Raw genomic sequence first — 13,395 nt, forward strand, 5'->3', positions numbered from 1 at the left:
ACGTGGAAAGTTAAACCCACGATACATTGGTCCTTTTGAAATCTTGGAACTTGTTGGACCCGTTGCATACCGTTTGGATCTACCAGCACAATTGAGCTCAGTTCATCCTACCTTCCACGTGTCAAACTTGAAGAAGTGTCTTGCTGCACCTGAACTTATCATACCACTTGAGGAACTTACAATTGACGACAAACTCCACTTCGTGGAAGAGCCAGTTGAGATTATGGATCGTGAGATCAAAACTTTAAAACGTAACAAGATTCCGATCGTCCGAGTACGATGGAATGCCAAACGAGGACCTGAGTTTACCTGGGAGCGAGAGGATCAAATGATGCGGAAGTATCCTCACCTTTTCCCGACTCCTCCATCTACTTCAGCTTAAATTTCGGGACGAAATTTTCTTTAACAGGTGGGTAATGTAACGACCCAGGATTTTCCAACGTTTAATTATTAATAATTATTATTATTAATACTTGTGATTAAACGAATATATGTTATTACATTTACATGTTGCCATGATTGCCCGTACTTGACTTTAATTGCCCGAAATGTCTTTGTGACACACGAAACTTACACGAATAATATTTTCAGATATTATTTACATTCATGATTAGTTTTATTAATCATTTTAATTAACTAAGACTATTAGTTGATTACTTGGGCTTTAATTGGATTTAATTGTTACTTACATGAAACTTGGGCTTTTATTAGTATTAATGGACATGTTAGCCCATTCTACAACCTTATTGGATTAACTAGCCCATTTTTACTACTTGTAAGTATTATTTAGATGGAAACTAGTTAGTTGTTACTCTTGGAATCTAGTTACTACACAATCCCCATGAAATCAACTCCATTAACCAACTTTTTTAGCTTTAACATGCATAAACCTCATGGACATTTCCTCCCCCTTTTTTTTTCTTTTGAACCGTCAATTGGAAAGGGAGAGAAAGAGATCAAATTTCTTTTTTTTACTTATCTACTTGTTCCACTCTCTCATTACAACAATACACTTTTACTTGCATCTTCATTTCTCTTTTTTCTCTCTAGACTTTGTAAGTAACAAGGACCTTCTTCTTCTTTTCTTTTGGCCTAAAAACCGTAGCAAACCATCAATTATCATCATCATTTGTTTATTGTTTTGATACTTGTCTTTGTTAATTACTTACTAGTTGTTACTTGTTTCATATTGTTGTTGCTTACTTACTATTTTCTAAGAAGCAAACTTGTTAGTTTGATTCTTCATCTATCTTGTTTTTACAAGACATACAAGAACAAAACTCTTTAGTTTATGTTCTACATGTAATACTTTAAAAAGAAAGAAAGTTCATAAGTTGTAAAGTCATACTTGTAATTCATGAAGTAAACTTAAAGTTTACTTTCTTAAAGATCAAACTTTGGTTTGAATCTTTAAAGTATGAACCACCATGAATCATTTACTTGTTTACTTAGTTTACTACCTTATATTATGTACTTTAAATTCATTTTGTTTGTTGGTTAATATTGGTCAAATGTTACTAGTTAACTTTGATCTCATTAATCTTGAACTAAAGTTAACTTTAAAAGTTCAAGAACATGTAAGTAAGCTTTCTTTAATTATAACTTTGTATACTTATGCTTGATCTAGACTTTTGAGTCTTGGATCTTCAAGATCTAACTAAGAACTATGTTCTACAACTTAAGATCTTGATTTCATAAGTTCACTTTCAAGTTTGTAACTTATTATTAGTTTTAAAGTTCATGTATGTGTTAGATCTAAGACTTTGATGTAACTTTGGTTCATCAAAACACTTGCAACACTTAAGTGAGCTGTGCTTCATGTCTTAGACTCACACTTGGGTTATGATGGTCAAACCTTGGTGGAAATGATTCAAACACATCAACGAGTTGTACACTTGAAGCTATATGCATCAAGGATGAGAACCATGATAAGCATCGAACACCAAGAACCACCGGAACCTACTGACCCTACTGTTTTACTGTTTCTGTGTCTGACCCGTTCGACCTGGGCTACTGTAACCATGATTTTCAGATAGCTCTGTTCGATTAGATAACTTTTCATGTAGGACTCATCTTAATCCGAGTTACGGTTTAGGATTTATGGCCCTCCGATCGTCACTATGTCCATTTAACGTTGTGCTGAAAATTCTGACCTACTCGCACTTAGACCGTCGCCACGGTCAAACGAAGACGAGTTTGCTTCTGTAATTTTTACCACAACTAAAGGACTCATATACAGAGCCATGGCCACTGGTCTCACCTTATTTCAGTAGGTATTGAGGCCGTGGTGACTGACCGAACTCAGCCTTTGTTTTAAACTCTTTTCATACACCTTTTGTTAAATGATGAATGATGATGACCCTTAAGACCTTATTTACATACTTTTAAACCTATTCGGACGATTTACTGACTTAGTACTATTTGACTTAGGTTGAGGACCCGTTTGGACAACCTTCATTACTTGCTTACTTTCCGAGTCATACTTTACCGCTACTTTATCATTGTGAGTTATAGCATTCCCTTTTTACTTTAACTTATTTTGGGAACTGAGAATACATGTGAATTTTATGTTTTACATACTAGGCACGAGTACTTAAACTTATATATGTGTGGGTTATATAACGGCAGAAACATTCCCTTTAGCTCGGTAACGTTTAGTCATTGGTTTTTGAACCGGTGAACGCAAATCTTAGATATGGATCCATAGGGTTTGACATCCCCACTCGGGCTAGTAGCGCTAGCATTTAACGAGTGTTTAATACTTCGTAAACATACGCACTTGCCAAGTATACTTTCAGGGGGTATTAACGTTAAGTTAGTTACCAAGTGCCCACGGTTAACATATACTTTATCATACTGTTTTGAAACGCTCTTTGTAGCACTGAAATCTCGTGGCTTACCTTACATACTGTTATACTTAAACTATAGCTCACCAACCTTTGTGTTGACGTTTTTAAGCATGTTTTCCTCAAGTGCTTAAGGTTATTTGCTTCCGCTGTCGTGCTAGTCTTGCTGTAGACACTCGCTGCTCTAGTGTTATCACCGCATGAACTGTTTATCTTGCATTCAAACTTTAATACTTTTGAACTATGTTTTGTAACGACCTAAGGGTCACATACATTTATTCATGCTTGCTATTTGTAGAAGCATACTGTTGGTGTAAAACAATTGACGTCGGCTATGACGTCATCTTTTTATCGTGAATGCAACTTCTTTTATTACAGCGTATAGTACTTAACCTTGTAATGATCCTGTTGTTGATGATTCGTACACGATGATTTTGTACGGGGCATCACATTATTATTATTATTATTATTATTATTATTATTATTATTATATTACTCCTTTCGTCTCATTACAAATGTCCACTTACTTTTACACACATTTTTAGAAAATTATATCAACTTCATTTTTCACCAATCAAAAATTTTTCCTCTGCAGAATAATCTATTCTCATCGGTTAAAACATAAAGTGAATATTTGATTTGATTTGGGACATTTTAAAATTAATATGTGAACAAGGAAAAAGGAGGTAGTATAATATATTGTATTTTGTATCGAAAAACAAAACATGACAGAAAAAGGATTTCTTTAAAAAAAAAAAAAAAAAAAACCAAAACAAAAGAGATGAGAGGGGGAGGTGTCGGAGGGCCGCTTCTTTGCATCGGCGATCTGCTCAGTGACGTCGGAGATGATGATCAACAACCAACCACCATCACCGCACACCCTTCTGCTGACGTCACTGATCAACAACATATTCAACCTTCTGATCTCACCAAACTGTATCAGGTCTCTTTCTTTACTCCTCATTATGCTTTACATAAATACAATTTTAGGGCTTCAATTTATTAAGGTAGATGATGATGATTTAGATCTAGAACTTTAATTAAATTAAACCCGAAATTAAGTCAAGAATCTCTAGATTAAGCAAATTAAGGACCTACCGGATGTTTGTCCTATCATCTAACTCTCTACAATCGCAAATAATCATGCATGTAAATAACTTATGCATTTTTGACAGTCTAGAAAGCTAATGAGCTTTAGGAAACTTATCAAATAATATTATATAAAGAATCTTCATTTTAAAATGGTAATTTAATTAGCAGGGTGCTGTGATCTGAATTCCATTATGTAATTCGGTTGAATAATACTCCGTAGCTTCTAAAACTCACACTCGAAGAAGACGAGTTCAAATAATCGGAATTCAATTGATTGTTTTCTGATTGAAAGAAACTGACTTCAACTTCCTTCCTTTTGAATGATCATGTGAAATTGTGCATAGTTCATGATTAATTGTGCTGTTATTCGAATCATAACACATATCACCGAAAATATTACAATTTCCAAACTATAGCTATGTTTCAACAGTTCTATTTTTCTGATGACTCTTTTTTTCCAATGTTCGTAAAGTTTGTAAAGCACATTACTTGTTTTTGCTACAACGGTCTTAATCATCGTTTCATATCTGTTTTTCTGTCTAGTGTTGTAGCAATTAATTTAGAAACAAGTTTTGCTCGAGACTTGTTAAGGTCAACCCATTTGGCCCTGAAAAAGCCGTCAACAAACATGATAGATTTAACGATGATTGGGGCCCGGATAAGGTCCATACTTCCAATTTTACTATTTCATGGTCCAAAATTACAAAAATGTCATCTATATAAGTCTCTGTTTACCTTGATTGCAGATGTGGTAAAGGCTATACATGAAAATTTGAATCCAAGATTATGAAAATTGAAAATTTGGAATTTGAAGTGATATTATAAATGGATTTGGAGTATATGATTCTTTTTAGTAGTTTGTTCTTTTCTATATTGTGGTAGAACTTTAGTCATTTGCTTCCACTTACATGATAGTAAATGTAAACTGTTCAAATAGTTGTAGTAATGTTTTTTTATGTATATAAACATTACATACATTCCGTTATATGAGGTATGTGTTAATTGATAACTAAATAACCATCGCTCAAATTATAAAATCGGTTGTGCGATTAAAGTTCTTTCATCGAGACTGGAAGACGTGGTAATAGACTAATAGTATTACAATTTCTAGCAAAAAACTGGTTTGTAATGTTTATCATATTAATCTAATTATATTACCGGTGTTTGTAGTTTGATAGATAAGGGTACTAATGTTTATTGTTTATTTACTTACAGGAAAGTTACAAATGCTTGAATGATGCACTCGATGGTACTTCGCATTCATGGACATCTCATACACTTGAGGTAAGCCAATTTATTCAAAATTAAACAAATTTTTCATCTTGTGCTTTCTGCTCAACTTCAACCTTTTATTTTCTATAAACTTATAGAAAATTATATTTTTTTGGCCAATTATATTACCAAGCATATTAAGTAGTGTAATTTGGTGGCAGTTATGTGTGGCGTTAGAAACTGCAAACAAATTGATTCAATGTAGCAGCTCTCATGTTAATGAAGTGTCACAGAAGATTAAGGAGCTTGAGAAGATTATCAGCAAGGGTAATCTCGTCATTAAAGAAGCCGAATTAATCCACACTTCCACAAGACCTGAAGGATCTGAAGATTGATTTGTTTACTTCAGAATAAACAATTGTAGCTTTAGTAGGGACCTAAACGATGTTCCAAAACAATGGAGGTAATATAAGACTATATGCACAAAATATTGGAAACGGATATGAGTTTATGCGGTATATGATATGTGACTGTAGACAGATCGTTGTGTTTTATCTTGAACGGCTAAAGCGCATACAAATGTGCGAATTCTTTATTGATATGAAAATTTGATTAACTCTAATTTAGAGTTGTGACTAGATGAGTGGCTTCGGTAAATTTGTGTCATAATTTCTGCTAAGTGACTATTCGTTAACCATACAGTAATTCTTATCCTCATATTTGAATTTTTGACTACTTTAATGAATAGTTAAATCAATTTTTTGAATTTTTATTTCGAATAAATTGTAGGTTATTGTTTGACAAAAATGGTTAACGACTTGCACGATACTGATTAAAATTTAAAAGTTTGAACAATTTCATTTTGTAACTTCAAAACATGCAAAATACAGAAAAATCAGACGACATAGAAAATAGACCTTTTTTTTTTTTTTTTTTTTTTGTTTTTTTTTTTTGTTGAACGGCGTCATAGAGAATAGATTAAGAAAATATTTTTATAACGTGAATTAATAGTTTTATTAAATTAACAATTCCACTGACTTGATGTATTTGACCTCATTACAAGCATATGAGACCAAACTTATATCAAACAAAACACTAATATCTTATTAGTTCACATCATCAAACAAAGGTAAGTTGAATGTGCTTAAGAATAATAGACGAGTACACTAAAATGAGGATGCACTTAATTCGATATTTGTTTATTTGTTAATAACGAAATTGTTTAATCGTATTACAGTTGATGGTACATATCCTATCCCCAAATCATACCACTTCACTTTTAGTAAACAGCTAGTATATGGGTCCTCACTTCGTTATGGGCAAGGTTCCAAAACTCTAGTAATTGGTCGGTATCTTGAGGAGTATTCGACAATTCGGAGATTAATCGGATTATACTTTTTATATATTTAAATATTAACTTTTAAAATATTTTATGTGTAAATAAAGAAAACATAGTTATAAACATAAATTTTAACATTTTTTGAAAAATTCTAGATTTCGAATGTAAATTCATGTTCATGTGTTAAAAATTTTGACTTTGACCGACTTTGATCAACAAATACAACTTTGCCCCACTAACTGGCGTTGATCAATTAATTAAGTAGATTATGGAAAATCGGAAGGGAGTGCTTTTTTAAATGAGTAATCGGGGATTTATTAGGAGTAATCGAGGTTCTTTTTACAACAGTGGTTGTGGGTATGACATCTGGCTGGGTCTGGGTGGGTCTAGAATCTCGATCTCGAACCTGACTAAGAAACTTCATCTCAAACCGAGACCAATACCCGAAGGATCCCGTTCACTTACGAACTATCTGGTAAACCAATTTTCTCATATTTATCTGGGTCCCAATTTATTTATTAAGCATCGGGACCGATTTCCCACTAGTATTTTTGTCTTAATTTATAATAAATATACATGTTTTATAATATATATATATATATATATATATATATATATATATATAATGTCATAATCAAGAGGGAAGCACTTTTTTGGGGGAAGGGGGAAGCAAATTTTCTTTTTCTTTTTTTTTTTTCATTTTTTGAAAAAACTTTATTCACGAACATTTTAGATTAGATGAAAATATGAACATTTAAAAAAGACATTTTGTGATGAATGTCATTATTTTGGCGGGAAACGCTCGAAGAAAATATATAAACATTCAATACATTGAATATTTTGCTGCTGGTTTATTTGAATCGTTTTGTTTTCATCTTGTGTGAAGTGTTTTTTCGAATTTAGCCGGATTTAGAGTTTAGGGTTTACGAGTTTACTCCGTAAACCCTCAACCCAAAACCCTAAATCCTAACCTCTAAACCGTTCGTGTTAAAATATTCAATCTAAACCCTAAACTCTAATTTCTAAACCCAAAATCCTAATTTCTAACCCCTTTAAAAAAAAATCAGCAGCAAAACATTCAATGCATTGAATGTTTTTATTTTTTCTTCGAGCGTTTTTCCGCCAAAATAATGACATTCATCACAAAATGTCTTTTTTAAATGTTCATATTTTCATCTAATCTATAATGTTCGTGAACAAAGTTTTTTCAAAAAACGAAAAAAAAATTACTTCCCCCCACTTCCCCCAAAAAAAGTGCTTCCCTCTTGATTAAATCTCTCTCTCTCTCTCTCTCTCTATATATATATATATATATATATATATATATATATATATATATATATATATATATATATATATATATATATATATATATATATATATATATATATATATCAGAGGGATCAAATAAGAACTTTTTTTGTGTGAGAACCCCAAAATATCCCAAAATACACACTGAAATTCGAGCAAAAAAAGTGGCGGACGAACAAAAAAGGGGAAAGTCGAGCAAAAAAGTGGAAGGACGAAAAAAAAAAAGGTGGCCGAACAAAAAAGGGGATAGTTGAACAAAATGTGTTCTACATTTTTGATAGTCGAACAAAAAATGTAGAACACAACGGTAGTCGAACAAAAAACCTGGTAGTCGAACAAAAATGTGTTCTACATTTTTGTAAATCGAACAAAAAAAAAAATAAAAAAAATTGTTCGTTCGTGTTTTTATTTTTGCTCGACTTCACCTTTTTTTGCTCGTCCGTGTCCCTTTTTGTTCGAATTTCAGTGTATTTTTGAGTTTCGAGAATTCTCACACTAAAAAAGTTCTTATTGGATCCTATATATATATATATATATATATATATATATATATATATATATATATATATATATATATATATATATATATATATATATATATTATTTCTAAAAGAGTTAGATATACGGATTCATGTCTTTTTCGAGCATATGAGCTGGGTAATTGAGTTTTTATCTAAAACTATCCTCTCACCTCAACTCACATAAAATTTTAAAACCATCCTCATACCCTACCTTAGACCCACAAACCTAGCTCGTACCCAACATGAAAATATCGTGTTTTGAATTTTCCATCAATATGAGTATTTTTACCATCCCTACTTTATTGGAAAAGGAGAATACAAATATAACAATGAATATTTTGGTATAAAGAAATAATTTTCAATGAATTCTTTAGACAAAGATATGAAACTTATAATTATTTTGACAAATTCCGAACAACATTATTCACTCCTGGATTTATAGTTTTCTGTTTGTACATATTTCGGTCTTTTATTTATTTTTTATTTTCTTAAAAGGCAATTTGCATTAAACTATCACAAAGTTTACACACGGGAGGGGACATAAGCAGCCCAGCTATGTACACAATTAACAACTCGATAGGAACAATTTAAGACATTTTGTTGCTAAGACAGTAACTAAATGATCCTACTCAATTTAATAATGAACTCGGACAATGTAACCAATCGTGTCAAATAATATTCTTTGACTTGCATCTTTTCGCAACTCATTCGTAACACAAAACTTGAATTTCACTTAGAGCAACTGGCAGGTTCCAACACATGTTTTTGAAAACTTTTTTATTTCGATTTTTCCAAATGAGGTACCCGCACATCCATTCCACCGCTTGCCATATCTTCGCACCAATTTCCGAAATTACACAATTTGCATTCCCTTTGAACAAATCATCTATACTCCAGTTTGTCAAGCCACTAAAGCCCCACCAATTTAATACAATTGTCGATATCTCATTCGCAAGAGGACATGGAATAAGGGAGTGATCGACCAACTCAATCCCGTCATCGCATATAGGGCAACGGACGGAATGCAAATCAATTCCTCGCTTATCCAATTCCTCTAAGACCGGAATGTGCCTACATCTCGCTTGATATCGGCTAAAAAGTCATGTTTTTACCCCGATATCAGGCCCATATTTAACAAAGTAATCTACTTTATTACCAAAATACGCATCTATTTGCTTAGATTGGTACATTTGGTAATTACGAAGGCAAAATGCAAAAAGAATCAGCGAAAACGGACTTAAAACGAAGAATCTAGAACAAAAACGGTAAAATCTGGAAAAACCTAAAAAACGGCCTGCCAGAAGCCCAAAAAACGGCCTGCCATTAATTAAACGGCCTTCCATACAAACGGCCTAATTAAACGGGCCACCACCAAATCAAACAGCCCAACAGCTATTGGACGGGCTAATTAAACGGCCTGCCACCATTTTGGACGGCCTGCATGATTTTGGACGGCCTGTCTAGACGGCATGCCAGGCCAGATTTTAGTATAAATAGGCTCATTTGTATCCATTTCCAACACACTCTCCACTCTTCAATTTACTCTCAAATTTAGTTAGTTTTCTAGTCTTGTTCGAGAATAGTCTTTCGAGGCCTTCTCACCTCCGAGCGGGAAATTAAGTACCCGGAGGCGAACGCCGAAGATTGTACTAAGAAGCTGTCTAGAGTCGGAGTTGTCACTTTTGTACTTACGGAACTCGATTGATATAATGGTACTTTTATCTTGACTCTATCTTGTTATAATTCTTTTATTATTACTTTGATAGATGATATTATTGCCATGATTAGCGAGTAGTTATATTTTGTGCATGCTGTGATGTAGTTGTTACGCTGTCTGAATATACAAATTGTGTAATGAGATATTGTTGAGATGCTTTCCGATTATGATTAAATTATCGCTTTTACGACTAATAGAACGTGGTTATCGGCTATGTAATTGGGAAGTTGCGAACCCCGATTCAGAGTACACTTTCTGTGTCACCCCTTGGTAAGACACTTCTGCCGGATACATAGGGCATTTGTCAGAGGCACAACGGTTGTAGTAAGGCAACCTACCCTACGGATTCTGACAGAGGTTCTTTCGTAATGGAAACCCTAATTGATACTAGGAGTACAAGGCCGGCCTCAGGCTATGATAGAGTAGTTACTACGCATTTACACATAGTACGTATATCGAAGAGGCACAACGCTTGTAGTACTCTATACCTCTGCTATGTAAGGCCATGGAAACGACCTCACTGTTGAAGAGCACATTGCACCATAACGCGGTCTCAGACATTACACTACGTCTGAGGGATTCTTTAGTAATAGGAACTGTTTGTTTAAACACATAAAGGATTGGAACCGTTAGGATAACCGAACGTTTACATGGAGACTACTGTCTAGCCATGACGTTCCTTTATGGTTGATTACTTTTAAATATGGACCTAACTGATCTTTATAAACCAATCGTTAACGAAAGCATCGGAAACATATCATGTCTCTCGGATAAGAGATACCCACTACTTTAGCTTATGTTTAAGAAAGTTTGGGCCAAGTGGATAGATTGATATGCTGCCTTATCGGGTCGCTCATAATAAAAGAGCCGTTTAGTGTTAACAAGTAGCTGTGTTACTCTGGCATCGAGGGAAGAGGCGTTGCTGCTCATTCAGAATCTTCAGGCCTACCGCATACATTATGCCCAGTGACATGTCAGTCCTCTGACAGGGGTGGTAGGACCAATATAACGGGTAAAGGGTTATCAACTATCCATGAGTCTTCATTACACATCTCAGGAATGTAACTAACGAAATCATAGCATGTGCATCTTTAATCTTATCTGAAATACAAATTTTACCTATCTGTATTTATTTTATCCTTTAGAAAATTAGAAAACCCAAAATAGAAACACAACTACTCCTTGTTAGTTATTTTTGTCAGGTTTTAGGTTCGATTCTGTAGACTTCTTTAAAAACGACCCTAGGTCATACTTCCCTTACTCACCATAAGGAATAGTAGATTTACGCCCCGACCTTATAAACTTAAAACACGGGTATATCCCCGCTGGGAGACCTCGACTGACAGCGTGCGGCCCGACGACACTGCACACTAAAATATAACCGTCCGTTTTGGCCATATCATCGCTCCCTACACAAAAACTTCCACTTTTTTGGTACAAAATTATTTCTCAAGGTTTCAGTACGAATAACATTAACGCTTATAGTTTTAGAATTAATGATACCCGTAAGTGCTTTTGTTGAAGACTCCTTTTGAACACAACTTCCAGACCCATGTATCTGGACCATTTCCACAGCCATGAAACTGATCCAGCAGGCGGTTTAGCTGCTCCAGCTCGCTAATAACTCTGCCCCGGGGTTCTCGCATCCATGATCCTGAAAGGCTGAATTTTTCGCCAACTTGAACCAATCTTTCGCTGACTTTTGCCTTAAAAACAAAACTCTTCACCATACTTTTCTTGAGAATTTCGACTTACTCATTCGCTATTAAAGCTCCATCAATGATATTTATACCTTTTATGAATGCACTCTGTTAGTAACCCACGAGTTTCGAGGCCACTTTCCTAAGCCGATTGGAGAGAAGTTTAGAAACTATTTTATAAAAACTCTCGATGAGGCTAATCGGACGATAATCGTTAAGATGTTGTGGTTTCGTTTTTTAGGCACCAAGGTTATGAAAGAGGCATTTCAACCGGCCGAGATTTTCCCCCTTCTCCAGAATTCACAAACTGCTTCGGTTAGGTCTCCCTTGATCGTGTCCCAAAAATTTTTAAAAAATGTGAGATTAAACCCGTCTGGCCCGGGAGCCTTGGTGCTTCCGCAATCCTTAACCGCTGACCAAATCTCGGGTTCAGTGAATTCTGCTTCGAGACACTCAACATCACTATGCTGTAACCGCCCACAACGCAAATCAGAATCAGACCAAGAAACTAACTCAGGTTTGCTGCTAACAGGCTGATTGAAAATATTCACAAAGTTTTCGAAGACTGCGTTCTTAACATCGACCTGATTTTTGTTCCAAACCTCGTTAATATTTAAACTCAGGATATTGCACTTGTTGTACCTTAGCCGAATAGAAGCATGAAAATATTTGAAGTTTTCATCGCCTTCTAAAGTCCACCGAATATGGGCTTTTTGTTTGAGCACATTAGCTTTAATACTTTCCTTCTCTAGCAAAAGTCTCCTACAATCAAGCCATTCAACCCTTTCACTATTTGATCAAGCATAAAATGGTCCAAGGGGTTCGGTTCATGCGAGATCAACAAATAAGGGGGGTTTTAAGGGTTTTTTGAGTTTAACTCTACGGTCCAGAGTACCGTGAATAACCCTCATACGAGATAATGATCTCAGAAAGGGTGGTTATACGTAACCCACCATCATTCGGGTTAACCGGAGTTGATAGCCCAAGAGCGATGTTATGATTTACGTCGTGTGCGCTACCTGAAATCGCAGAGTGTTGAAGAGAGCTATTCTGATCGCGCAGGTTAGCTAGAGTGTGATGTGATCTAGAGTGTTTTATGTGTGAAATGGATTGTAATTCTAGAATTGTGTTCTTTATTTCTTGTTCAAGTTACTTCTATTTATACTCGTGTACTCTTGTCCCTTAGTGCCACTTAAGGGGACAAAAGGATATGTCGGTGCTACGTTGTATTATCTATGTCCTTTTATTCCAAAAATCTGTAAAAGTGCTGTCATTATTTTAGTGATGTCCCCTTTATACTCTGCTATCATTTTCTGGCCGTCCTGCGATGTCAGGATCGTATCGTGCTGCCACAGGTGTCCTTTCTTCTTTAGTGTCGCCATAGTACATTTCTAGCCTTATTCATGCCCTAAATATGGCTCCATGTTTAAAATGTGCGACCGACATTGTGAGCTCATTGTAAAGGCATAATCAGCTGACGCGTTAGCCAGCGCATATATATGATCTTGCGCGATTATATAGGGCGATGCGCACTAATCTGATATTGCGCAATAGATGTGCAGCTATGCGCATCATTAAATCCCCCAGTTTTATATTGCGCGCAGTTTATTGCGAGTGATGTAGAACTCTAATTATGACATACTGTGCGCTAGATCAG

At 34.8% G+C, this 13,395-nt stretch overlaps 2 protein-coding genes across 2 annotated transcripts; one reads left to right on the plus strand and one right to left on the minus strand.

The window, feature by feature from the left end:
* The first annotated feature begins 3,607 nt into the window (after positions 1 to 3,607).
* Positions 3,608 to 5,835, plus strand: LOC139867579 (uncharacterized). The gene is made up of 3 exons (XM_071855946.1): positions 3,608 to 3,789; positions 5,154 to 5,222; positions 5,372 to 5,835. Exons 1-3 carry the CDS (start codon positions 3,628 to 3,630, stop codon positions 5,543 to 5,545), a joined length of 405 nt encoding a protein of 134 aa, XP_071712047.1. The 5' UTR covers positions 3,608 to 3,627; the 3' UTR covers positions 5,546 to 5,835.
* A 6,169-nt stretch (positions 5,836 to 12,004) lies between these two features.
* LOC139869312 (uncharacterized) lies at positions 12,005 to 13,120 on the minus strand. The gene is made up of 2 exons (XM_071857624.1): positions 13,038 to 13,120; positions 12,005 to 12,500 (listed from the first exon to the last, which is right to left on the minus strand). The coding sequence occupies exons 1-2, from the start codon at positions 13,118 to 13,120 to the stop codon at positions 12,005 to 12,007; spliced, it is 579 nt and encodes a 192-aa protein (XP_071713725.1).
* Between the last annotated feature and the right edge of the window lie 275 nt (positions 13,121 to 13,395).

Source organism: Rutidosis leptorrhynchoides, chromosome 9 (genome assembly GCF_046630445.1).
Source record: "Rutidosis leptorrhynchoides isolate AG116_Rl617_1_P2 chromosome 9, CSIRO_AGI_Rlap_v1, whole genome shotgun sequence".
Lineage (NCBI taxonomy): Eukaryota > Viridiplantae > Streptophyta > Magnoliopsida > Asterales > Asteraceae > Rutidosis > Rutidosis leptorrhynchoides.

Coding starts and splice junctions, on each gene's coding strand:
- LOC139867579 (XM_071855946.1), top strand. CDS start 3,628: ATGAGAGGGGGAGGTGTCGGAGGGCCGCTTCTTTGCATCGGCGATCTG. Junction 3,790..5,153: donor ATCTCACCAAACTGTATCAG/GTCTCTTTCTTT, acceptor ATTTACTTACAG/GAAAGTTACAAATGCTTGAA. Junction 5,223..5,371: donor GGACATCTCATACACTTGAG/GTAAGCCAATTT, acceptor ATTTGGTGGCAG/TTATGTGTGGCGTTAGAAAC.
- LOC139869312 (XM_071857624.1), bottom strand. CDS start 13,120: ATGGCGACACTAAAGAAGAAAGGACACCTGTGGCAGCACGATACGATC. Junction 12,501..13,037: donor GGCCAGAAAATGATAGCAGA/GTATAAAGGGGA, acceptor GCTTGATTGTAG/GAGACTTTTGCTAGAGAAGG.